At 37.5% G+C, this 27,240-nt stretch overlaps 3 protein-coding genes and 1 non-coding gene across 5 annotated transcripts; 2 read left to right on the forward strand and 2 right to left on the reverse strand.

The window, feature by feature from the left end:
- Positions 1–1,155: 1,155 nt before the first annotated feature.
- On the reverse strand, positions 1,156–15,060 carry LOC122768461 (inter-alpha-trypsin inhibitor heavy chain H3-like). 2 transcript variants are annotated; one of them, XM_044024493.1, is made up of 19 exons: positions 15,044–15,060; positions 14,020–14,112; positions 13,768–13,930; positions 13,569–13,679; positions 13,334–13,462; positions 12,249–12,365; positions 12,004–12,172; positions 5,708–5,833; positions 5,422–5,603; positions 4,500–4,694; positions 4,247–4,406; positions 3,601–3,753; positions 3,454–3,480; positions 3,292–3,360; positions 2,810–2,923; positions 2,463–2,664; positions 2,168–2,340; positions 1,612–1,723; positions 1,156–1,323 (listed from the first exon to the last, which is right to left on the reverse strand). In XM_044024493.1, coding segments are annotated over exons 1-19 (2,448 nt in total). In that variant the 5' UTR covers positions 15,046–15,060; the 3' UTR covers positions 1,156–1,172. The 2 variants fall into 2 exon arrangements, with proteins under 2 accessions (XP_043880428.1, XP_043880429.1); XM_044024494.1 differs by lacking the exon at positions 3,292–3,360 and having other exon boundaries at positions 2,810–2,929; positions 3,412–3,480; positions 4,247–4,415; positions 4,509–4,694.
- A 3,711-nt stretch (positions 15,061–18,771) lies between these two features.
- On the reverse strand, positions 18,772–20,086 carry mustn1b (musculoskeletal, embryonic nuclear protein 1b). Its single transcript, XM_044024265.1, has 3 exons — positions 19,970–20,086; positions 19,764–19,887; positions 18,772–19,101 (listed from the first exon to the last, which is right to left on the reverse strand). The coding sequence occupies exons 1-3, from the start codon at positions 19,976–19,978 to the stop codon at positions 18,986–18,988; spliced, it is 249 nt and encodes an 82-aa protein (XP_043880200.1). The 5' UTR covers positions 19,979–20,086; the 3' UTR covers positions 18,772–18,985.
- A 1,738-nt stretch (positions 20,087–21,824) lies between these two features.
- Positions 21,825–21,896, forward strand: trnae-uuc. The gene has a single exon. It is a non-coding gene; the product is annotated as a tRNA-Glu (tRNA).
- A 1,876-nt stretch (positions 21,897–23,772) lies between these two features.
- On the forward strand, positions 23,773–25,041 carry LOC122767914 (piggyBac transposable element-derived protein 3-like). Its single transcript, XM_044023485.1, has one exon. The coding sequence runs from the start codon at positions 23,773–23,775 to the stop codon at positions 25,039–25,041; it is 1,269 nt and encodes a 422-aa protein (XP_043879420.1).
- Positions 25,042–27,240: the final 2,199 nt, after the last annotated feature.

The following is a 27,240-nucleotide window of genomic DNA, read 5'->3' on the forward strand; positions in this document are numbered from 1 at the left end:
TCGTGCTGCTGGAGGAGGGTCCCTGGCTTTGTTTATGCAACTGTGGGGGAAGTGGTGTGCAGCCAGTCCCGACATGTCTGCCTGATACATTGTTGATTTAAAGGTCTGAACGTTTATTCATTTACGTCATTTCCACAAATCACCTACTCAACACAACGCGTTAATTAGAGGCCAGTGAAGAATGTTTGTGGAGTAAAAACAGTGATGAAGAGACACCTGGAACACAGAGGACCCTAACCCTCTTTGACCATCAACAAATGTTTATTGAGAGGTTTTCACAAAGTGAGAATGTTTTCAATAAGTCAGGACATTTTCAGAAAGTGAGGACATTTTCAAAAACTGAGGACATTTTCATAAAGTCAAGACGTTTTCAGAAAGTCAGGACGTTTTCAGAAAGTGAGGACATTTTCATAAAGTCAAGACGTTTTCAGAAAGTCAGGACGTTTTCAGAAAGTGAGGACATTTTCAAAAAGTCAGGACGTTTTCAGAAAGGTAGGACATTTTCAAAAAAAGGATGTTTTCAGAAAGTGAGGACGTTTTTCAGCAAGTGAGGACATTTTCAGAAAGTGAGGACGTTTTCAGAAAAGGAGGACGTTTTCAGAAAGTGACATAGTTTTCAGAAAGTCAGGATGTTTTCAGAAAGTCAGGACGTTTTCAGAAAGTCAGGACATTTTCAGAAAGTGTGGACATTTTCAGAAAGTGAGATAGTTCTCAGAAAGTGAAATGTTTTCAGAAAGTGAGGACATTTTCAAAAAGTGAGGACATTTTCAGAAAGTGAGGACGTTTTCATCATGTGAGGACATTTCCAGAAAGTGAGGACGTTTTTAGAAAGTGAAATAGTTTTCAGAAAGTGAGGACATTTTCAGAAAGTGAGGACGTTTTCAGAAAGTGAGATAGTTTTCAGAAAGTGAGATAGTTTTCAGAAAGTCAGGACATTTTCAGAAAGTGAGGACGTTTTGCTAAAGTGAGGACATTTCCAGAAAGTGAGGATGTTTTGTCTCATATTTCCAAAAATATCTGTTTCTCTTTAACGTATGTGCTGTTAGATTTTTGATGTTATATTTTATATAATATATATTTTTATATTTAAAAGAAAAATAGAGTTGGACTCAACTCAAGCAAGTCCAGTCGCCCACAGCTAACTAATGTTTTGATGGTGTGGGGGACGACATTTAAACCTGATCTTGGACAGTTTTGAAAAGTTCCGACACAACATAGTTTGTCACGTCTCCATCGATGAGGCCGGTTCCATTATTGTGAACGAACCAGCAGGGAACGTTTTCCCCGTTCTTCACGTCCCTCCTGAAGTCTCTCTGCCAGCCTCTGTGGAGAAGCAACGGAAATTAAAACATAATTCTGTTTACAATGCAAGAGTTATTTATTGATTCTGGACACATTCAAACGCTTCCACACACTTATCGAAGGTAGTAATTCCCAAACTTTCCAAGCGATGTTCATAAAACGTGATTTCATGCATTTTATTTAAAAAAAATAGCACACAAACCTTTGGGAACTTTTGGCTAATTTGTAAGGGGACCCCAAAAAAATCTCCTGCAACCCATCTTTGGGTCTCTACCCAGTGTTTGGGAACCACTGATCTGAGGCTTGTACCTGGTCACATTGAGCTGCTGTCCCTTCACAAACATGGTGGCGTCCGGTTTCTCTGGGACTTCACCTGGACGCAGCTCAGACACCTCATATTCAATCCCATGGTAGAACTGACCTGTAGGACAACGCAACATTTACAGGAAATATTATTATTTTTAAATATGATCACTGTGACTCTACAACTCTCCACCTTTCGAGCACAAGTAAATGACAATATTCACTCGCCGTGTAACATTTGGTAGGGTGTATTGGCAGAAATTGAATCTACTGCCCTTCTTTAAAAAATACTGTAGACAAGGTTCTTGCTTTATGGAGGTCACCATCTTGCACCGCCATGTTTCTAAAGTCGCCCAAACAGACAAACCAGCCAGAGTGTGCTTTAGTATTTAAAGCAGAAACTCACTACCCAAACAAAGGTCAACATCTTTTTTAGGCTAAGGCCACAGGAGTTCACTGACGTGCTTGGGAAAGGGACGTCAGGATACTCAGGATAACTCTTGAGCAGCTATAATCCTAAAACCATGTGATCTACTTCCTGCTAAGTGTGTCATGTTTGTACCCAGCAGGCCGTGAACAGCAGGAGAGAGGAGATGACTGTCCAAGGTGTAGAAACCTAAATAGTCCCGATGGTACGGATGCTTCTCCCACACTTTGTGTAGCAGGACGACAAACTTGACTGAATCTTTCAGAGTCACCATCAGGCTGCGCTCCTTGGTCACAAGAAGATCCACACTGTGGGAGGAGGAGGAGGAGATTATTCTGAACTGGACTTGACGTTTCACTTTATTCATGTTAAAGGAAATGTTCCTCTCACTAAGAGCGAAAGAAAACCGTGTGATGGTGCAGCCGCTCACTTGAGTCCTTTGAGAGAGGCCGAGTCCGACCACAGCAGTTTGACCCATTTGCTGTCCTGGAACACTGAGATGTCACGAGTGTTCACCTCCAGCCTCACCCCCAGAGTCTGGTGGACGATGCCAAAGCGCCAGAAATACGTGTTCATTTTACCATCAGGAGGGATTTTCTTGTCTCCAATTATCTGGCCATTGACCAAAATACCTGAGGGAAACAACATGTTCAGTCAGTCACTTTTAATAAGTAGCACATACATGTACAAACATTGGTCAGTAAGAAGTAGACCAGATACCACACTTTGTACTAACTGTTGACAAAGTCTTGATGATGATCAGGACTCGGGACTGACCTGATTGTGGGTCTGTAACCAGAGAGAAAATGGTTCCTGGTCTGTCGTTAATGTTGAAGCACAGAGCGTCTTCTTTCTCTGGCAGCTCTATCATGAAATGAGGATCTCCATCCACTGCAAGTGATCACAGTGACAGTAGACAACACAATGAACAATGTCAGGCTCCTTCGAGCGCATTTGCTGAGGAGGAGGAGGAGGTTTAGCGGGACGGGATTTCTTTTCCCAAGGTAAATAAGTTCCTGGTTATAAAAGTTCCTGGAGATGTTGTTGGAAAAATGTTGTTGTATCGTCCTATGGATGTTTCTGAACATTTTCTTCCAGTGTTTTTATGAAGCCTATGAAATACATGACCATGAGTTTGTCAAACAAAATAATTCATTTGGTAGTTAGCGAACACACGATACCCATGTCTTTAAAAGCAATTTCACAAAATAATCTCATAACTTTGAAATGGACACAGCGGTACCTAAAATATGACTTACCAAAATATGTTGGTGACGACTGGTAAGTGTGCGTGTACACAGCAGGGTTTACAGACATGTATGGATGCCCTGTACAGGGAGGAGAAAATGAGCACAGTTCATTGACTTAAATATATATATAAATATTTCTTTGCCTTGTGGTTAAAGAAATTAGAGTTTCACCTCTTCTTTCTGCCTCTTGTCTTTGTTCTGTCAAAAAGCAGAACAACTAATTACATTGCACAGTTCATGTCCATGTATTCCAGTGATGTTCTATTGTCTTTTGTCTGCACTGGATCACGTTGTAAACTATTTCATTTCCCTCCTCACCTTCAGTCAGCTTGTCTGCAATGAGAAAGCTGTCCGTTCCGTCTTCAGTCTCAGGCTTGGTGACCACCATGGAGGTGAGAGGGGTGACGAAGTTGTACTGCAGAGACAAGTCCAACGCCTTGGCTGTGGCATTGTCCTTCTCGTCTGAGGGACCTCTATGATAAGGAAATATTGGATAATATACATTATCAGACAGAGGGCAGAGTAGCTGGAAACCGCCGTGGGTAAATGGCTCGGTCTGCCACACCAGAGCTCATAGAGAAAACAGTGTTTTTAGCTCGTGGGGACATGAGAGCTGCTGATGTACTGCTGCCTCATTTGTCAAGTTTGTGTCACTTAGATAAATCTGAACCAATTATTTCAAACACCGCAGTCACAAAATACCACATTTAAACTTACTGATGGGGACAATAGTGGATCAGCAACTCCACGGGGCTGTGATATAAAATCGTTGATTTTCTCTATGGGATTTGGTGTGGGACATTACAAATGTCAGCCAGAAAAAGTGAAAACATCATAAAAATGTAGGTGTACATTATATCACATGAGCCTTTTGTTAAGTGGATGAAAAAAAATAGTTTTCCCTTTTCTGGTGCTTGGAAATGACTCAGAAAAGAGCCTGAGAACGTCTTCAAAAAACTTGAACTGTTACTGGAAGTGAAAACGTGAACACACCTGGTCTCCAGTAACTGCTGGATGGTCAGATAGGCCCACAGACGCTCTGTGAAATCCCCAAAGATGTACTCCTCATCTGGGTATATGTCGATCCAGTTCACAGGACTGGCCTGACCCTGTACTTTGTAGTCCTCCTCAAACTACAGGGAAGAGTTTACGTCAAATCAACAAAGTAAATAACAACAGACACACCAGTCTTCTCTCCACCTCGATAGTGTCTCTACATTTCTTACCCCCTGACCCATCACATCCACCATGAAGTTGTCCAGGTCATTGTCGGTCAGCCGACCAGCCACCACGATCTCTGAGCCGTTAAACAACTGGCTGAAGTGGTTTGTGGTCAACATCTCCACTGCATTGTCAGGATAACGCAGGTCCACCTCCAAAAGCAGAGGACTGGCAACTTCATCATAGAAAGCCTGAAATAAAAAAGCTATTCTTAACGTATCTTTTCAAAAGGTATTTATTATCTAATTGCAGATGAAGGTGACATAGCTGGTACAGTTTATGTGTAATGATTCAAAGGGATAGTTCTGGATTTTGGAAGTTTACTGAGAGTAAATCCAAACAAAGGATTTCAAACAGCAAAGTCACAAGCAGTTGCTCTATGGACTTTGGTGCAGGCGAGTGGGCGCTTTACAAAGCATCTCATACCAGCAAGAAAAGCTGTCTAACGTTGAGATAAAGTGTGGAACATATATTGAAGATTTAGCGTGTGTAGCATCTGCAAAGGCATGAAGAACATGTGGAAGAACCCAGAGATGGATTTTAATCAAGAAGCTTGGAGAGTTTGGTCAGTCAATTGTCTCAAAGAATCACCAGCACTGCATGTCTTTTCCTGCTCGACGCGTTTGTCTGGAAAATGGAGGTTCAAAGCTAATTTCAGAGTCAACAGAGACAATTTTAACCTTCTTTGGTCCTGAGTATCGACAGACACGCTGTGAGTGCAAGATGCTCTATATGTGAACAGTTGCTTCAGGGGAGCCTTGGCTTAAGGAGCTAAAATGGTGTCCCAGCCTGGAAGTCATGATGTCTTAGGCTACCGTTCCCAGCAATGCGGACACACACAGCACAGTCGGTACCTCATTTAATTACATTTTAAAAATCTTGAACCATGCATTCAAACATCAGGAAATAAACTTTCACCTGGAGCTGGAGCGTTGCATCTGAAGCTTCATATATTCTGCGGGCAACTCCATTGTTTTGTTTGCTCATCACATCCAGGAAGGAGTAATCCACGTCATTACCAAATCCAAGACAGAACAGAGACATGTTCCCTCCAGCTGCAGAACGCACGTTCTCCTGGATTTTCTCGAGGTTCTGTTCCCCTTCAGAGCCACAGATATAATGTGTACAGCTGTAATCCTCTATAAAGTGGACATTGCATCATTCAAATGTGAGTAGATACTAGGCGCACGCTCCAGACACTCACCGTAATTTGGCATTCCATCCGTCAGTAAAATAATCATATCAACGCTCCTCTCAGGGAGCTTCATCTTCTGCCTGTCATTGACCAGCAGGTTTACACCACTTATCACTGCGTCATTGATGTTGGTGCCTTAAAGGGAAAATAAATAAATGTATCAAAGAGAGTGTATTTCTGTCAACCTTTGGCATTAAAGGTCCAGTGTGTAACATTTAGGAGAGTTTATTGAATGTACTATCTACAAGTATTGTTTGTTTACTTGCATTAATCACTTCAAAAATCAAGGTCGTTGTTAGAAAAAGTCTGAATAGCCCAAGGAAAAAGTAATTTTTAGGTACAAGGGCCTTGCTTTAAGGGGGCGGGCATCTTGCATAGTCATGTTTCTAAAGCAGCCCCTTACTATGCAAACAAAGACAAAAGACTCCACCTTCAAAAGAAAAATCCTGATTGCATACACTAACGAAAAAACGGAGAACGTGGAAGAGTAGAGACAGTTGTGAAAAACTGGGCTTGTGAGTCTTTCGCTCTCATTCCACCAAAATACCACTTTGTCCAAATACTTCAATTTTTAAAGTTTCAATCCAACCAAAATCGGCAGCATGAAGCAGGCACGATCAAACAATTTTGCAGTGGAATTTTCTACTTTAGTATGTCGTCCAAAATGTGACAAAAAAGTCATACTTTAGTATGTCGTCCAAAATTTGACAAAAAAGTCATAGTTTAGTATGTCCAAATTTTGACAAAAAGTCATAGTATGTAAGTCATAGTTTAGGCCAAAATGACAAAAAGTCATAGTTTAGTATGTTGTCCAAAATGTGACAAAAAATGTCATAGTTTAGTATGTCGTCCAAAATGTGACAAAAAAGTCATAGTTTGTTAATAATGAGTCAAAATGTGACAATAATAGTTTGGTATGTGTAGATCCAAATGTGACAAAAAAAGGGTATAGTTTAGTAATAATAGTCAAAATGTGACAAAAAATGTCATAGTTTAGTATAATAGATCCAAAATGTGACAAAAAGTCATAGTTTAGTATGTCGTCAAATGTGACAAAAAGCCATACTTTTATTATGCGATCCAAATTTTGACAAAAAGTCATAGTTTAGTATGTGGAGTCAAAATTTGACAAAAAGTCATAGTTTAGTATATTAGGTCCAAAATGTGACAATCTCCATAGTTTAGTATAATAGGTCAAATGTGACAGAAATGTCATGTGGTTGTATCAATAGATCCAAAATGTGACAAAAGTCATATTTAGTAATAGATCCAAAATGTGACAAAAAAAAAAATGTCATAGTTTAGTATGTAAGTCCAAAAATGTGACAGAAATGTCATAGTTTAGTAATAATAGATCCAAATGTGGCGAAAATAATAAAATAGTTTAGTATGTCGTCAAAATGTGACAAAAATACATGGTTAGTATGTAGATCCAATGTGACAGAAATATCATAATGTAGTTTAGTATATGCGTCCAAAATGTGACAAAAAATGTCATATGAGTTTAGTATAATAGATCCAAATGTGACAGAAATGTCATGGTTACAGTATAATGAGTCAAAAATGTGGCCCGAAATGAAAATAAAAAGCCAGTTTGGTATGTAGATCAAAATGTGACAGAAATGTCATAGTTTAGTATGTAGATCCAAATGTGACAAAAAAGTCATATTTAGTATAATAGATCCAAAATGTGACAAAAATGTCATAGTTTGGTAATATTAAAAGGTCCAAAGCCGAGAAATGTCATAGTTTAGTATAATAGTCCAAAATGTGACAGAAATGTCATGTAGTTTAGTATGTAGATCAAAATGTGACGAAATGTCATAGTTTAGTATGTGGAGTCAAAATGTGACAGAAATGTCATGGTTAGCATGTAGATCCAAAATGTGACAAAAAAGTACATGTTGGTATGTGCGTCCAAAATGTGACAAAAAATGTCATAGTTTAGTAATAATAGTCAAAATGTGACGAAAATGTCATGGTTAGTAATAATAAGGTCCAAAATGTGTGAAAAGTAATAATATCATAATAGTTTAGTAATAATAGGTCAAAATGTGACCAGAAATGTCATAGTTTAGTATAATAGTCAAATGTAATGTCATAGTTTAGTATAATGAGTCAAAATGTGACAGAAATGTCATAATAGTTTAGTATAATAGATCAAAAATGTGACAAAAAGTCATATTTAGTATAATAGGTCCAAAATGTGACAAAAATGTCATAGTTGAGTAATAATAGTCCAAATGTGGCAATGTCATAGTTTAGTAATAATAGGTCCCAAATGTGACCCAGAAATGTCATAATAGTATATAGATCCAAATGTGAAAGCGAAAGAATGTCATAGTTTAGTAATAATAGATCCAAAATATGACAGAAATGTCATAGTTGGTAATAATAGATCCAAATGTGACAGAAATGTCATAGTTTAACGTAATGGAGTCAAATGTGACAAAAAATGTCATAGTTTAGTATGTAGTCAAAATGTTAACAAAAATGTCATAGTTTAGTATAATAGTCCAAAATGTGGCCGAAAATGTCTCATGGTTACAGTATAATAGGTCAAAATGTGACAAAAATGTCTCATAGTTTAGTATAATAGATCCAAAATGTGACAGAAATGTCATAGTTTAGTATGTCGTCAAATATGACAGAAATGTCATAGTTTAGTATCGTCAAAATGTGACAGAAATGTCATAGTTTAGCATAATAAGATCCAAAATGTGACAAAAAGTCATATTTAGTATAATAAGTCAAATGTAACAGAAATGTCATAGTTTAGTATATTAGATCCAAAATGTGTGCGAAAATGTCATATTTGGTAGTCAAAATGTGACAAAATGTCATAGTTTGGTATGTCGTCAAATGTGGCAATATGTAGTTTAGTATGTAAGTCCAAAATGTAATGAAAATGTCATAGTTTAGTATATGCGTCCAAATGTGGCAAAATGTCATGTAGTTGCGTATATGCGTCCAAATGTTGTGAAAATGTCATAAATTTAGTAATAATAGATCCAAAATGTGCGAAAATGTCATCATGTATTTAGTAATAATAGATCCCAAAATGTGACAAAAATGTCATAGTTTAGTATGTGGAGTCAAAATGTGTGAAAATGTCATAGTTTATTATAATAGATCCAAATGTGCGAAAATGTCATAGTTTAGTAATAATGGAGTCAAAATGTGACAAAAATGTCATAGTTTAGTATGTAGGTCCAAATGGCAGAAATATGCATAGTTTGGTAATAATAGTCAAAAATGTGACAAAAATGTCATAGTTTAGTAATATTAGTCCAAATGTGACGAAATATGTGATTTAGTAATAATGGGTAAAATGTGAAAATATCATAGTTTAGTAATATTAAGTCCAAAATGTGCGAAAATGTCATAGTTTAGTATGTAAAGTCCAAGAAATGTATGACAGAAATGTCATAGTTTAGTATAATAGATCCAAAAATGTTGACAAAAGTCATGTAGTTCAGTAATAATAGATCCAAATGTGTGAAAATGTCATAATAGTTTAACGTAATAGATCAAATGTGACAAAAAAGTCATATTTAGTATGTCGTCATATTTAGTATGTCCAAATGTGACAAAAATAGTTTATGTCAAAATGTGACAAAATGTCATAGTTTAGTATGTAATAGATCCAAATGTAACGAAAATGTCATAGTTTAGTATAATAGATCCAAAATGTGACAAAAATGTCTCATAGTTTAGTATGTGGTCCAAAATGTGACTGAAATGTCACAGTTTAGTATATTAAGTCAAAATGTGACAGAAATGTCATAGTTTAGTATAATAGTCAAAATGTGACAGAAATGTCATGTTTAGCGTAATGCGTCATAAATGTGACAAAAAGTCATATTTGGTAATAATAGATCCCAAATGTGACAGAAATGTCATAGTTTAGTATAATGCCGTCAAAATGTGCCGAAAATGTCATATTAATATTTATATAATAGTCAAAATGTGACAAAAATGTCATAGTTGGTATGTAAAATGTCAAAATGTGAAAGCCGAAATGTCATAGTTTAGTATGTAGGTCAAAATGTGTAATCATGTAGTTTGGTAAAATAGTGAAAATGACGGCGAAATGTCATAGTTTAGTATGTATAGATATGTCGCCCAAAATGGCGACGAAAATGTCTAGTTTAGTATAGTCGTCAAAAATGTGCGAAAATGTCATATTTAGTATGTCGGGTCCAAAATGTGACAAAAATGTCATGATTTAATTATGTCATGTAAGCGAAAATTTAGTATATGTAGATCCAAAATGTGACAAAAATGTCATAGTTTAGTATAAAAATCAAAATGTGACAAAATGTCAATGATTTGAGTATGAATAGTCAAAATGTGACGAAAATGTCAATGTCCAAAGTTTAGTATATGTAAGGTCAAATGTGACAAAATGTCGCCAGTTTTAGTATGTGGATCCAAAATGTGACAGAGTGTCATAGTTTAGTCCAAAATGACAAAAATGTAAGTTTAGTATGTCGTCAAAATGTGACAGAAATGTCATAGTTTAGTATGTAGTCCAAAATGTGACAGAAATGTCATAGTTTTAGCATTAGTCAAATTGACAAAATGTCATGATTTAGTATAGATCCAAAATTGAAAATGTCATATTTGTAAAATATTCAAAATGTGACAGAAATGTCATAGTTTGGTATGTCGATCCAAAATGTGCATGAAAATGTCATATTTATATTAGTTGACAAAAATGACAAAAATGTCATAGTTTAATATATTAGATCCAAAAAGTGACTAAAATGTCATAGTTTAGTATATTCAAAATGTCATGAAAATGTCATAGTTTGGTATATTAGTCCAAAATGTGACAATGTCATAGTTTAGTATAGTCCAAAATGTCATAGTTTAGTATGTAAATGAAAATGTGTACAAAATGTGACAAAAATGTCATATCAGTTTATATGTTGTGAAAATGTCATAGTCAAAATGTGACAAGTCAACAAAAAATGCATGTCATAGTTTAGTATGTCGCCCAAAATGTGAAAAATGTCATAGTTTAGTATAATAAATGTCCAAAAAATTGACAAAATGTCATAGTTTAGTATGTAGTCAAAATGTGACAGAAATGTCATAGTTTAGTATGTCGAGTCAAAATGTGACAAAAGTCATATATTAGTGTCCAAAATGTGACAAAAATGTCATAGTTTAGTATGTTGTCAAAAATGTGACAAAAGTCATAGCCCAAAATGTAAGATCCAAAATGTGACAAAAATGTAAAAAGTGTAGTAAAATATGTATGTCAATTTAAGTATGTCGCCAAATGTGACAAAAATGTCATAGTTTAGTATGTCGTCAAAATGTGACAAAATGTCATAGTTTAGTACAATAGATGCCAAATGTGACAGAAATGTCATAGTTTAGTAATAATCAAATGTGACAAAATGTCATAGTTTAGTATGTCAAAAGTAATGTCAAAAATGTGTTTAGTATGTCAAAGTCATATTTAGTAATAAAAAATAAAATGTGACATGTCAGTTTAGTATAATGTGAAAAATGTCCCAAAATGTGACAAAAATGTCATAGTTTAGTATAGTCCAAAATGTCAGATCCCAAAATGTGGCAAGTTTAGTATGTCGTCAAAATGTGACAAAATGTCATAGTTTAGTATGTAGTCCAAAATGTGACAGAAATGTCATAGTTTAGTAAAAATGTGACAAAAAGTCATAGTTTAGTATGGTCCAAAATGTGACGCATAGTTTGTATGTCAGTTGTCAAAAATGTAAAATGTCATAGTTTAGTATGTCGTCAAAATGTCTGTCATAGTTTAGACATTCAAAATGTCAGAAATGTCATAGTTTGGCTAATAATCGTCCAAAATGTGACAAAAAGTCATGTTAGTATGTGGAGTCAAAATGTGACAAAAAGTCATAGATAGAGGTGTGAGAGTTGATCCTACAGTGACACACTGTTCAGATCCAGAAAATAATCACAAAAATCTCTAAACAAACTCTTCTCCTGCCCACAATTTTCCGACCTACGCAGAAAATTTTTACATAAAAGCGTGGCTAAGGTTGTTGTCTAACCCTGTGTGTGTTTTCATTTTCATATGACTTGCAGTTTTTCTTAAAATCACCTAAAAGCGCAGAGTTCTGGTCAAACCTCCCATTGACCCCCATGTTAAATGTCTGCTTTCGAGTTTTTTAAAAATCAAGACGAGGGTGATTTTAAAACTGTAATTTCTCTGTCAATTCACAGATTTAAATTAAATTTAAATGTGTGGGAGCTCCTGAAAGTATATCATTTTTTTTACAAGTTGTTATTCTTAAGTTACTGACCTCCTCTGTGGTCTAATGTTTTGACGTCAGCTATGGCCTCGGCTACGTTTTCGTCGGTCGCTTTGCTCAGCGAGTTCTTCCAGGAGACGATCTTGTCATCAAACTTGATGAGGGCAAAGTGGTCGTCCTCGTGCAGGTCTTCCAGGATCTGCAGCATTGCCTCACGTGTCTGGAAAAGGTCACCAGGAGGTGAACATGAGTACAACAGGATTTTTTACCACTACATCCTTTCACCAGCCGCTCACCTGTTCAATCTTCCTTCCTCTCATCGATCCGCTCATGTCAATCACAAAAACCACATTCTTTGGGACTCTGCGCAGGTCGGACGGAGCAAAGAAGTGGACAAAGTATCCATTCACAATCTGAGGGTAAGAGAATCGTAGGGAAGTAGTAATGACTGGACATCTGCAAGTTCATGATTAACCTGCCTAAAATTATGGAAGTCCATTTCTGCCAGACTTTTTGTCTCATTTCTACTTTTTTATCTCATAATTTCAACTTTTTTTATCCAATAATTAGGACTTTTATCTTATAATTTCGACTTTTTTTCTCATACTTATGACTTTTTATCTCATAATTTCAACTTACTTTGAGAGGTTTTACCTCTTTCCTTTTTTTCTGGCGTAAATGGGCTTCCTTAGGCTTCCTTCCCTAGTTCTATTAAAAGTTAGTTATTATAAGTTTATTTTTAAAAAAATGTATTTGTTCCATAGAATTCATATAAATCTTACTTGTCACGCTCCTCACTAAGCCCCCAAAAACTAAAGCAGCTAAATTTATCGATTTCATTTGAAGACAAAACAAAGGTGTGTGAAAGTTTTCTCTCTTCATGTCAGACTGCATTTATTCATTCATTATTTTTCTATGACACTGTTTTCATTGTACATTATTTCTCACTATATAGGTGGTAAGCAACATTTGTGTAGTAGTTATGAATGTATTTTTATTTAGCCAGTCAGTTATTTTTATTTTATTTTTGATTTATTTATTGCAAATGAACAATGGAATTAAATTTCAATATAATTCTGCTGTCAATCACAGTGGCAGGAGAGTGACATTAACAGAAATCTTCTTTTTCATTTTTTATGCACTGTAGGGTGGAATATTTTTGATTGATTAAAAAACTGTAGGGTCTGTAAAAAATGTTGAAAGGAGGAAGGTTTGATTTATTTTACTCATATTGATCACCACAGAGTGACCAATGCCATCATTTCTACTATTTTACTACTATGTTATCACTCCATTTACTCATTGTTTTGTAAACAATGACAATAACAATGACCATTCTATTCTTTATTCTATATATTCATTATATATATGTTCAGCTGACCTGAATGTCCCCGAAGCTCTTTTCTCTGTTTACGTCATATTTGATGACGAAATCGCCATCGATGAGCGTTCCCTCGCAGTCTGGACATTTCCTCTGCTGTTCCACGGTCGGTGAGAAGGAGACATGCGCCTGACGACGAGATACACACACACACACACACACGGTTTAGCTTATTTACTTACTGTAGTAAATGTGAAGACAAAACGAAAGGAAAGCAATGATGGTTTTTGTCCACCTTGTTGTCGGTGACAGTTTTCTCCACCAGGGGGAGCAGGTCATCGCTGAGGAAGGTTGCGTGGGCGTCGACAAACACGATGCCCTGTGGCTCATAGATGTTTGTCACCATCTGTCTCAACACAGTAAAGATATTCATTCAGGATGGATAGAATAACTGTAAGGTCGTAACCTGCAAACTCCAAACTGCACTGACGCACCTGAAAGTTCTGCACCCGTGATTTGGGTTTAACTCGTGTTAAAATCTCATATTGGCCCAGTTTCCTCTGAAGCAGCTCCTCGTGGGTCAGAACGAAGGTCACGTTGCTTTGAGCTGCGATGTTGACAGACACTGAAAACTTCTCCATCTTTCTCCCGGAGGCCCTGGAATAAAACACAGGCATGATCACAGACATTGGAATGATCAGATTAGATCAGATTAGAAACGTTTTAGATCATCTTGACCGACTCACTTGACTAGTCCAGAGGAAACATCTTTCTCGTACTGTTTCTTGGCCTTTTCTTTCTCCTTCACCTCCCCAACATACACCAGACCTTCAATTTCCCTGTGAGGCACAAAGACGGACAAAGACGGTTGGAGGAAGCAGAGCTTGAATATGGTTTGACAACAATACGTCAACATTAAATGAAAGTAAAACAACATTTTGGTGGCACCGGGACCAATTTTGACATAAAGTTGAATTTAAAGGATATTGAAGTTTTTGGGAGTCATTAGAGAACACAAACTTTGTCAGAAACCACACATAGAACACATTAAACGTAAATGATCTAAATCTATTGCTATTCTTTATTATTATTGAATAAAAACTGCCGGAGGATATTGTGCTGTTCACTTGTAATGCCCTATATGTCATACTGTATCCACATTTGGGGAAACAAACTTAGATCCTATGATTAAACTTCAGAAAAGAGCCATTAGAATAATAAACTAGTACAAATAGGCGTGTTTTTTATGTCGGATGCGACAAACGCGCTCGGACGAGTTCACTGAGTTGAGGCCATGGTTAGTGTCAACTTTTTTGTCCGTCTTGGTCTATGACATCTTCCCGCCAAGTTTGGATATCTGGAATCCACTAATCAGTTTTTCACAGGATCTATTTTGTTAAACTTTTTAGACATTTTATATTTTCTAAAACATTAGATATGCTTTTTTGTGTGGTGAATAAAACTCTTCCTGTTTGCATTCAAATACTCTTTAAATTAAGAGAAGGAGATTATAATTTGGAACAAGCTCAATGATGAAATGCAATTGTGTAAAAATGTAAAATAATTACAGTTTACAATGCAAAGTGAAGTATAGTATTATATTGTAAGTGCATTGTTGTATGCATTTTCTCTACATTTTTTATTTTTTCCTAGTGTTGGACAGGATTTGACTTTATATTGACATTTTATATGAATGTAACCGAATGTAATTCATTCATTGAAATATTGTTTGTGTGGAGACAGTGGAAGTGAGCGTGTAGAAGCACAGACATGCTGAAGTCGGTGATGAAGGCCGTCTTGGGCAGCTCCACTTCAAAGAAGATTTCCTGCGAGGCGTTTGCTTTGTTCAGAGCCACGGACGTCACGACGGTGCGGGCGAAACGAGACGTCACAGTGCAGTCCACGCTGACGCTGTGCACCTCCACCTGACACAGAAGCGGGAGGAGGACATGGAAAGACGGACACAACAATGGACATCGAGTCAATCGAGGGGTTCTACTCTGTGAAACATGAAAAATGACATTATAATAAAACAACAAACAAGGCAATCAGAGATGGCATATGACTGCTGGTCATATTGGCAAGTGCAAGTGCGGAAACACAAACAAAAAATCAGACTAAAAATGGTTCATTATTTATTAATAATTATCCATTAGAGCCAGAGCAACCTATTGGAATTCCTGGAATTTATTTACTTATTTTTTCTTCCCCAAAGGATCGCATTATTGAGGCTAACTAAACGTTGGTGAAAACGGACAAAAATCGGCGCGCAAATCAGAACTAGAGAAAGATTTGTGCAAAATTACCAAAAACTAAGTTGCGGTTTGCATTTTTCGTAAATGAACAAACTCGTCGGAGAATGTTAATTGTACTAACATAAAAAAAACTTGTCAATTTGTACCAGACACGTTTAAAGATGATAAGCTATCGAAAGTAAAAAAAATATTAACTGTCAAAAATGTCTAATAAATGTCAGTATTGTATGTCAAGAAAATTTAAAAATATAAACTGTCAAAAAAAGTTATAGTATGTATTGTATGTATTTCTGGTCCTTCATATGAGCTCCTCCTCCTCCCTTATGTATATATTGTTTCATCTGTTTTGCTGAAGGGTGCAGCCCATGACGAGACATTATGTCATTGGTTCCACTTTGGGAGTGTTGTGATGAGGCTGCTCAGCAGGGTGAATGTGCACATTTAAAAATAGAACTTTTATTTTATTTTCCATTATCGATATACTAATGTACTAAACCAGTCACAGTCTGTGATTGTGATGACCCTTGTTTGTACAAGGTTTTTCTGGCTGTGGTTTTTCCATGTGGTAGAAACCACACCCTCACTCGTAGTGCTTTTACTCAATATTCTCAATCTTTTTGTTTTTTCTTTTACTTATGTGTGTGAAAAATCAATAAAAATAAAATAAAATACAACTTTTCTTGCCTTTTTCAGTCTCTAACATCTTCAGGTGTAATTTGTATGCATTTATTCACAGTATAGACATATATGTGTGTGTATGTGTGGTGTGTGTGTGTATATATATGTTATCAATACCACCTATGCTGCTAAGTAAGTAAATTAAAAGTAAAATGATTCTTTTTTATTTGGCAGAAATTTAGTTTTTCATGACCACAGAATGAGCCTGAGAGGCAGCCATTTTGGACCACCATTTTTTTTTTAATGGACAAACTATTCACCTTTTTGAGTTTTGATGCTAACTCAAGTCTACACACTGTACCTTTAAGCTTTTCAGTAGTTGGGTAATTGACTGTTTTTTGTTTGTTGTCTTTTTAATAGGTGGGGGAGACGATGCATGCAGATCTCATCATATCCATAGACTCAAAGTTAAATTTCTTACCGACACCTCATTGATGCTCCGTTTCTGTAATTATAAAAAGAGACAAATACTGTCACTGTCTGCTGTGACAGTATTCTTTAACAAAACAAAAATCAAAGAAGAAATCAGTCTGTGTGTGTGTGTGTGTGTGTGTGTGTGTGTGGTTCTGTGTGTGTGTGAGTTCACCTGTGGAGCTCCATGATCCTCCGAGATGACCGGACGGAGACAGACGCAGCCCCACAGCAGCGGCAGCAGCAGCGGCAGACGAGCACGCAACAGTCCAGACATGACCAAACATCTACTGAACACTAACTGACTTCAGTGCTGAGAGGAAAAAAGAAAGCGCTGTGTCCAGAGGGAGGGTCAGAAAGTGTGTGAGTGTGTGTTATTTGTACATGCATCTTTGTGAGGACCAGAATGACAAATAAACTCTATTTAAACCTACAGTATATACAGAGGCTATATAAGAATGTGCAAATATAAAATATATCATTAAAAAGAATTACATTTTCAACAACAACCTGAGCAAAAAGTTTCTCAAAAATGTTTTAAATGGGATTGAATTTGTGAAATTTGTGAAATACATCACGGTTCAAAGTTCACTTTCACTCGTTTTTATGAACAAAAGTAAAAAGAAAAACAGTCTAATTCGGTGACTTCTGCACAATTATCGCTTCTAAAAATGCGATATATAAAATGAATCATATCGTTGACTCAAAAAACACACTTTGTAAAGCCTGAATACACACACACACCCAGGATGTCCATGTAAGGAGTTGTGTATTATTATGGCAAATTTACCATGGGTTAAAATGGTTGTTCATTGGTTAAGACTTGGGTTTTAGTGTTAGGGTTGCTGTGTGTGTACTTGTATTTATTACTTTGCGAGGCCCAAAGAAAATTATGTTTTTGGAGGACATTTTGTCTGGGCCCACAACTTTAAAGAGTTTAAGACCTGGTTTTAGGGTTAAGGTTAAGCATTTGATTGTAGGTTCACTAAGATAAAAAAAAAAATAGTTTGGGTGTGTTTGTTTTGCTGTACTGTGAGGTCCAACTATTGACAGACTAACTTTTTTGTGAGGACATTTTTGGTTGTGAGGACCTTTTTGGGCAGTCCTCACAAAAACAAGCTGCTATGGCTTCTTGGGGGCCTAGACTTTATGCTGTGTAAGTTTCAGCCAAAGTCCTCTCAACCGTAGGAAATTATGGAAATTGTGTTTTCCCCTGTGTGTGTGTGTGTTGATGTTTGCAACCAATCAAACATCGATATGCAATGTAGGAGTCAGTCTTGAGTTATTTTAGTTTAGTGTTAGTTTAAATGATTAGTTAACTGTTGGCCTTAAGCCTTTGATGAAATATTGTTGCAGGGAAAGGAACATGGCTTTGTGATCCTATCTTTGACAACTATGATAGATAGAGGGATTGGGAGATATGTAGTATGTAGCAGGGTTGTATGTCCGTTAGAAGCTGTACTAGGTTTGGTGTAAAAAGGTTTTTTGACCGTCGTTAAGTTACATTATATTACTGTTAAATCAATAGATTGTCATTCACGACCTGGAACATTGATGATCCAAAGGAAGCTTGGATACGGCAAGTGGAAATAAATGTACAAACCCTTTACATGACTCTCTTGCCTTGGAGACTGACAAATTAAAACGGTACCTATGGGTCAAGCACATAGAAACCTGCCTACAGCCAACAATGTTTGGTAGTTTTGGAATTAAGTACTACGTGTAGAAAGCCTAGATAAGTTAGAAACCACTGAGTCTTCGGTAAATATTACCTATAAACACTATTATTAGTACCAATTAATGACAGCAACTTAATTAATTCTCCTCCACTAAATTAGTGTTAAGTGTAGGAGATAATTCCAAGTACTGCTATAATTACTTTCACCTTAATTTAAATCAGGATAAGACACTTAACCTCATGATAATGTTAAAAGTGACTGAACAGTAACCTGATTTACAACTAAAATGTATTACAAATGTTAATAACTCAGCCTTTGACAGGACAAGGTATGTATTTGTTTGGTGCAACAACTGAACACAATCTGCAGGGCAACCAAACATGTAATCATTCATTTGGCCACTGGAGGGCAGTAAGAAAAAGATAACACAACACAACAGCGATCAGCAAATAAAAACAAACACTGCATTTCCATATAAAAGACGAAATAATTTATTAAGTGGTCGGATTAAAAAAAAGACTGAACAAATAAGCAAATGTAACTAAAAAAAACACCTTTGTTGACTGATAAATACATGACACAGTACTTATATAAGCCACGTTACAAACCTGATACAGTACAGAAACTGCTCACACAGCAGTAAGCTCAACATACATCCATGGTTGTTATTGCTGCTGCTGCTGCTGTTGCTACTTGTTGAAAACACTGGCTCCTGGAGCTTTAGCAGCTTCATTTTTGCCCAGTACTGTTTCTGTTCCCGTCCTCACGTTGCTGAAAACAGATGGAGCCACTTTGCCCATACGTTCTGCACAGACACAGACACAGAGACAGAGACAGAGACAGACACAGACACAGACACAGACAGTGATTTAAATGTTAGTGAAGAAAAAAAGAGATACATATAGTGTAATAAAGAGCAGCGGTTCTGAAAGAACCACCTGAGAAAGATCTTGAAGTAACACCATTTGCACCAACTTTAAAACACAGTGGTGTAAATGAGGGGCTTTTTCAGGGTTAATACCTGGTTTAAGGGTTTAAGGATTTAGGTGTTTAGTTGCAGTAGTTATGGTTAAGGTAAGGGGCTAATGCAGACAAAATCTGGCCCGCGGGCTAATCACGGCCCTCTGTCAGATTTAGTACGGCCCACAGCATCAGGCAGAACCTCAAGATCTGAATTGTGGTCAGGTTAGGGTTTAGGTTAGGTATTAACTAGTTTGTAGTTAAGGTTAGCGATAATGGTTTGGTTCAAATGAATGGAAGTCAATGCAGTGTCTTTAAAAGGATCGATAACTTGGATTTAAAGACTATTGTAAAACTCTTTACTGTTTACACATAATTACATAAACCCCTATACATATTATATAATATTATTTTGTTATGTTTTGTTATATTATGTTATATTATCCTGATACCACAGTGCAAAAAAAAAACAAGACACAACATTAATAAAAGACTTCGCTCACTCACCACACTCCACCATGACCTCATAGGTTTTACTCTTGACCTCGCCCTTTAATCCCAGTTTACTGCGAGCTCCTTTCAGGTCCTCCTCCTTCATAGGTGGACGCTTCTTCTTCTTCACCTCGCCTGGCTTAGAAAGAAGAAGAAAAAAAGTGAACATAACGTGTAATATTGTCAATATTTGTGGTAACATTTGACTCATCTTCACTTACCTGCGACATGGTGATTGAACTACGTGTACTGATTCAACAGAAAACTCTTCCAGTGAGACAAAGTGACTGCTGTCTGTGTGTGTCTTTGTCTCTCGGCATGTCTGCCATTATATATAGTCTTGGTCCAGACTCAGTGAGTCAATCAGAGCAGCTGTCCACCAACCAACTCGGCCTGTTGTCCTGTTGTCAGGATGTATTATTAGATATGATGTGAGGGGTGGTACAGCTGGAATGGGTCCAAGTCTTTTATCAAATGCTTACAGGCCAACAGCTGATAATTCAGGAGACAACACAAGTGACATCCGGCCACAGCTTCTCTCTACTGAAGTCAAAAACAAACTAGATCATCATACACTGAGGGAGTGAACAGAGTTTGAGTAAAAAGAAAATAAAGAATTCACACTATAGACCATGGGAGAAGAAAGTATGGGCATTGAAATGTCAAAAATAAGGAACAAAGTGTGTTCCCTGTCTGTTCAATATGTCTTTTATCTTTCAAATATGGAACAAATCTTATTTTATGGAACAGTTGGCAGCTCTATCATTCTAGCTTACACGTGATAGTTTAGCTAACTTTAGCTGTAGTCTGTTCTTTTACAAGGTTTTTGTGCTTCATTAATCCTCATGCTAACTTACCACAGGTGATAGTTTAGCTAACTTAAACTCAAATTTTCATTTACAAGGTTTTTGTGCTTCATTATTCCTCATGCTAATTTACCACAGGTGATAGTTTAGCTAACTTTAGCTGTAGTCTGTTATTTTACAAGGTTTTTGTGCTTCATTAATCCTCATGCTAATTTACCACAGGTGATAGTTTAGCTAACATAAACTCAAATTGTTCATTTACCAGGTTTTTGTGCTTCATTAATCCTCATGCTAATTTACCACAGGTGATAGTTTAGCTAACTTTAGCTGTAGTCTTTTCTTTTACAAGGTTTTTGTGCTTCATTAATCCTCATGCTAATTTACCACAGGTGATAGTTTAGCTAACATAAACTCAAATTGTTCATTTACAAGGTTTTTGCGCTTCATTATTCCTCATGCTAATTTAACACAGGTGATAGTTTAGCTAACTTTAGCTGTAGTCTTTTCTTTTACAAGGTTTTTGTGCTTCATTAATCCTCATGCTAATTTACCACAGGTGATAGTTTAGCTAACTTTAGCTGTAGTCTGTTCTTTTACAAGGTTTTTGTGCTTCATTAATCCTCATGCTAATTTACCACAGGTGATAGTTTAGCTAACATAAACTCAAATTGTTCATTTACCAGGTTTTTGTGCTTCATTAATCCTCATGCTAATTTACCACAGGTGATAGTCTAGCTAACTTTAGTTGTAGTCCGTCTTTTAGCAAGTTTTTGTGCTTCATTGAGCCTTGTGTTAATTTACCACAGGTGAAGTCTTAATCCTCCTTTCTATGGGATTATTTCTATTGAATCGTATTAAAGATAATGTAATAACCATCTCCAGCACGTTTCTGTAGGTTTATTTTAGGCTTTAATGATGGTTAATCAGTTATACTCTACCTGCTTCAAACTGTTTTATACAAAAATATTGTAGAAAAAAAGTAACAAATGATATGCTTACGTCAGGCCGGGTGTGAGATCATGGTGTGCACAATAAAAATGACACATGGAAACTTTCCTGAGCTGAAGCTGAGGAGCCAGGATGTGATGCATTCAATATGAATACTTCTTCAGGATCATCGTGACTCCTGACACTAAATCTGCGTCTGTGTGTTGCTTTAAGAATGTGAAAGCGCTTGCTGTATCTATTTCTGGACGTACAATAAAGATTCCAAGTTTTGCTGTAACTACTGTGATGTTTAATACAGCTAAGTTGCTATTGCGCAATAGCTTCCCTGGTAGTCTAGTGGTTAGGATTCGGCGCTTTCACCGCCGCGGCCCGGGTTCGATTCCCGGTCAGGGAACAAACAAACAACCAATTTCCATCAATAATTTTGCTGTTTCGACTGGCGAACTGTCCAGAGTGTACCCCGCCTATAGCCCTATGTCAGCGGAGATTGGCACATTCCACTAGCAACTTCCATCTTATTATTAGACACTTTCAGGTTTAGCTTGTGGCTAGCTGTTAGCATTTCAAGTGCCATTGTGTGTCTTCTTACGCCCCTTAAACTTAAAAATATCCAGTTCTCTAAGATGACGGAGCATAAACCCGGTATCCCCGTTAGTCTGAAAACATATCCCCGCCTGAATTTTACAAACATGTTGTCGCCTATGTCTTATTAGCTGGCGAGTGGGAACCTGCCAGGTATAAGTAAACTGTAGTAGCTTGACTTCCATTATCTGGGTGTGTTCTTGAGGAATACGTGTATTTTTAAAGTCTAGTTTTAATCGGACTCACACAAAAACATTTGTATTCCTAATGTCATGTAGGGTTAAACCCATAAACTATGCATATTCCTTTAGAAATTCCACCACAGCTGCACCTCTGCTACACCTGCATGTTTATCGTGCACTGTTTTACTAGTACTGAATATTACAGCACATTACTTACCGTAAAAAACACCAAGATCAATACTGCAATCGGGTATCAAGCTTCAGCACACACAGTCACCTTTATACTGCTAATACTGTACATTGTAAATAAAACATTTTATTTATGTATATTTTACATTTATTTTATTTCTGTCCCCAAGCTTTTAATGACAGCGTTTTTTCTTTTCCTTTCTATTAGTGGTTTTCATTCATTCAGGATTCTCACAACTTGTTTGACATCAAATTCAAGGACTTTTCAAGGAGTTTCCAGGGCCAATTCCCTTTAACCTCCTGAGACCCTGCGAACTCATATGAGGACATTACATTTTTGCTGTTCTGCACCATGATACTTAATTTTTAAGAACACTGACCCATCGACCTCATCTAGGGACGCTGCCTGCACCACCTAGTGGTCTCATAACAACATTACAGTCATGTGATAAAAAACAAGATGGCTGCAATACCTAGCAAAACTTTTTATGGCAGCTCTCGACCAAAATATGGACATGGTAAGAATTTTAATTGAATTTTATGAATGAAACTTGTATATTTATGCACAATAACATCTGTAGCTTCATATGGCATGCATATTTGATAAATTTGAGCAATATTAGCAAGCTACAACGTCTGTAAACATGAAGTACTCGTTTGAGGACATCGGGTCTATCATCATATTTTTTAATCATTTATATCACAGGAAAAATTTCCTTTTCAAGAGCTGAAGAATTGCTCAATGCAATTGCAAACGACTCTGACATTGAAGAGCTATCAGATGGTGAAGAGAATGATCCTCTTGTGGGGGAGTTCGTTTCATGTGGAGCAACTGTGGAGCAACCACCTGATGACTCTGATTCACTGTCTGATTCCCTGTCCAATGCAGCAGAAGATGCTGATTCTGATTATTTACCATCTGATGCTGATCACATCAGTGAAGATAGTGACAGTGATATGAATGAGCCACAACATAAAAAAAAGCATGGTGAGAATGATAAACCTGACCAGGTTGAGCAAGGACATGGGGCAGGACCAAAAAAAGGATTCAGAGAGTACTGGAAGTCTGCTCCATTCAACCCGATTGTAGTCCCGTTTCAGGGAGGGGATGAACAACTAGTTGAGAGAGCTGATTGGTGGCCAGCAGATTATATGGAGCAGTACATTGATGCAGAACTAATGAAAGTTGTTGCTGACTGTACAAATTCTATGTCGCTAGCTAACAGTGGGAGATCTCTCAACACATCGGTTGAAGAGATGTACCACTTTTTTGGAGTATCCATCCTAATGTCCTGTGTCCCTTACCCACAAACAAGGATGTTCTGGTCCAATGCCCTAAGAATCCCTGCCATTAGTGACTCAATGAGACGCGATCGATTCTTCAAGCTGAGGAGCCACCTGAAGGTAGTAATTGACAACGACGTTCCTGAAGACAGGAAAACAGACAAATTCTGGAAGGTGAGGCCTTTCATGAATCGTGTACTCGATGGCTGCCGCATTCAGGCTCGACCAGAATCTGTCTCAATTGATGAGCAGATGGTACCGTTCACTGGAGCCTGTCCATTCCGCCAGTATGTGCCACTAAAGCCAAATCCAGTTGGCATGAAGAACTTTGTTCTAGCATCAACAGATGGCATTGTTCTGGACTTTGAAGTGTACCAAGGTTCAAAGGCACTGGCTTCACAGGTTCCAGACGCAGAAGGACTGGGATTGGGAGCCCTGGTCCTCAGACGCCTGACGGAAACAGTGCATCCTGGTACAAAGGTGTACTGCGATCGCTTCTTCACCACCATATCAGCTGTGGAATGCATGCTGGAGAAGCAGGTGTACCTAACCGGTACAGTCATGAAGAACAGGGTCCCAAAAGCAATGCAGAAGCTTCCAAGTGAAAAAATCATGAAGCAGCAAGGCAGAGGTACCACCGCATCAGTTGTCAGAGGAGATGGGAAACTGTGTGTTGTGAAATGGTTTGACAACAAGCCAGTCATGATGCTCTCTACTGTCCATGCAGAGCAGCCAGAGGACACCTGCCAGCGTTGGTCCAAGAAAGAGAAACACTACATGGCGGTCAGACGACCAAGTATTGTACGGGAGTACAATGCTAAGATGGGTGGGGTAGACTTATCAGACAGAATGATGAGCTACTACAGGATGAGTGTGCGAACAAAGAAGTGGACCATTCGCATGCTTATGCACTTTATGGATCTTGCTCTGGCCAACAGCTGGCTGCTGTATCGCCGAGATAATCAAGAAAATGGTACCCCAAGAAAGGGTATCATGAAGTTCCTTGAGTACCGCATGGACGTGGCTCAGGTGTTCCTCAACAAGTGTAAAGTCACAGATGCAGAGGAAGAGAGAGCACACCGTCCAGAACCTGGCCCAAGATTCCGGGTCACTCCAATCCCCAACATCTCAGTGCGCACAGCCTCTGCTGGTCATCTGCCGGAAGTTGCCAACCTCAAGAACCCGATGCGTTGCAGACTACAAGGCTGCACTGGGAAATCCCGTGTGCACTGTTTGACATGCAATGTGTTCCTTTGCCTACAAAGTGGACGCAACTGCTATGAAGCCTTTCACACAGGCTAGTAGGACTGTTTCAGACAGACAGATGAATTTAGCAGACAGACAGCCTATTAGTTCAGAGTCCAGGTATAGGTTGAGTTCAGAGTTTGCTATGATACTGGGGCAAGGGGCGTTCATAACTTTTGCACTTTTTCATGTTTACACTTTCATCTGCACTTTTGTTATCAAAAAATGCACTTTTTTAAAATAAAAATGTGTACTTTGTTAATAAATGCTGTCTTTACCGTGTCATACAGAAAGTCTGGAAACAAAACAGTGTAAATCAACATACTGTGAATACGATTTACACAGATGTAAATAATAACATTGATTGAATTGTCTTTATCATACGGTAAGATAGACCCATTGTCCTCATATGAGGACAATGGGTTTTTAGATAACTACTTATTGTAGAAAGCTAAAATTTCATTTGTAGACTAAATGAGTCCTTCTGATCCCAAATAGCAAGGAAAAAAAATAAATGCAAAGACAGACCCATTGTCCTCATATATGGACTTTGGTTTTGACATATATCCAGAACACGTAGAAAGCTAAAATTTTATTTCAACTAAAATGAGGTCCTACTAATCCCAAATAGTAAGGAGACATAAAAAATGCACATGAAATAAAAGTCGGGGTCTCAGGAGGTTAAATTCAAGAACCGATTGTGATGACAAAGCAGCACGCTCTGCATCTGGACAAAGTCAGTGTTTTTTTAGATCATTTTCATTTCCCTAGTCCAAAGCAATGCAGGGCATGAAACAGTAGGTGACGTTGTAACAAACAAGGGAGACATTTACCTAAATATTTCATATATTATAAATGACCCATGTCTATCTATTTACAGTGATTTTTTTTTCCAAATTCATTTCAAGAACCCTTGGGAACCCTGTTTATTCATTTAGATCCTCTACTCTGCCTCGATGAACATGACAACAAAAAACAAACGTTGGATTAACATGGTATATCACATCCTTTATTGGAAAAAGCAGTTTTAATGGTAATTTACCTCCGTCGCTTGCCCTCTTACTCCACGGGTTTCACTTAGTAAAATGCTCATTTATTCCTCAGCAACATGCCAATAACATAATGGTGACATCATCACCAGCGCCACCACAGTCACAGTCGACTTTCCGTTAAAGAGAACCAACAGTCGCATCAACCACACACACACACACACACACACACATCCAGTACAAACACACAAGTACACACAGACGCACTTTTCTGTCTTATTCGACAGTAACTTAACAGTTTAGAGGTCTATGCGTGTCACATTCTTCACATCAGAGCGTGCCGAATGCTGCCTGACGCCCAGTTCTCCAGCTCTCTGGATAAAACGGTTCCAAAAAAACCAAACAAATAAAATAAAAATAAAAACCTGCTGGTAATTTTACTCAGGCACATTACTTTACCTTAACACACAAAACACAAGAGGAAAGGTGAAAGCTAATTGGGAAATTGTGCAAGAAATGGTTCCCATATCTACTCCCTATTTAGAGTGAAGGAATGAAGAACACTTTTGGAACAAGCATAGTCACCCTTTTTTTTTTTGGCCTGAAAAATAACACAAAACAATGCACAGTTTATATAAAAACCCAACAACTGATATACAATAAAATAAAAAAAAAGTAACAAAGGACTGTGTTGTGTCCACAGACGACAAAAATGGAAGTTTGCAGCAAGCATTCGTTAATGTGCTCCCTTTGACATGATTAACACACACACACACACACAAGGTTTACAGTAGTTAAGTGTTAGCTGTGCTCAAACGTGGCCGAGTCGCATCAACAGGCTGATTCAAACACTGATGTAATGATGCTCCCACTGAGTTTGAGGTGTGTCCGATCACACGCACGCACACACACGCGCACACACACGCGCACACACATACTTTGACATTCAATGGACTTTACAAGCTGTTTGAGCTAAAATCAAATTTAGTCAGGGTTTTCCCAAGGGATATACAAGAAGAAATTATTTTTGGGGATGAGGAAAAAGCTTCGAAACCGCTACTTTTATGATGAAATGTCCTCAATATTGGAACTGATCCTGACAAAGGTGTAAGAACAAGTACAAGTTGTCCACACATGTAATAATATTTCTATCTGTGTGAGGACATTCACTGAAAATGTCTAGCCGCTCTCACCAATCAAACTATCTATGGTCCAAGAATATCATTTTTTACGTTGTAGGTGGTGCTTGGTTGAGGAAAAAAAAGTC

This window comes from Solea senegalensis, linkage group LG4 (genome assembly GCF_019176455.1).
Source record: "Solea senegalensis isolate Sse05_10M linkage group LG4, IFAPA_SoseM_1, whole genome shotgun sequence".
Taxonomy (NCBI): Eukaryota; Metazoa; Chordata; class Actinopteri; order Pleuronectiformes; family Soleidae; genus Solea; species Solea senegalensis.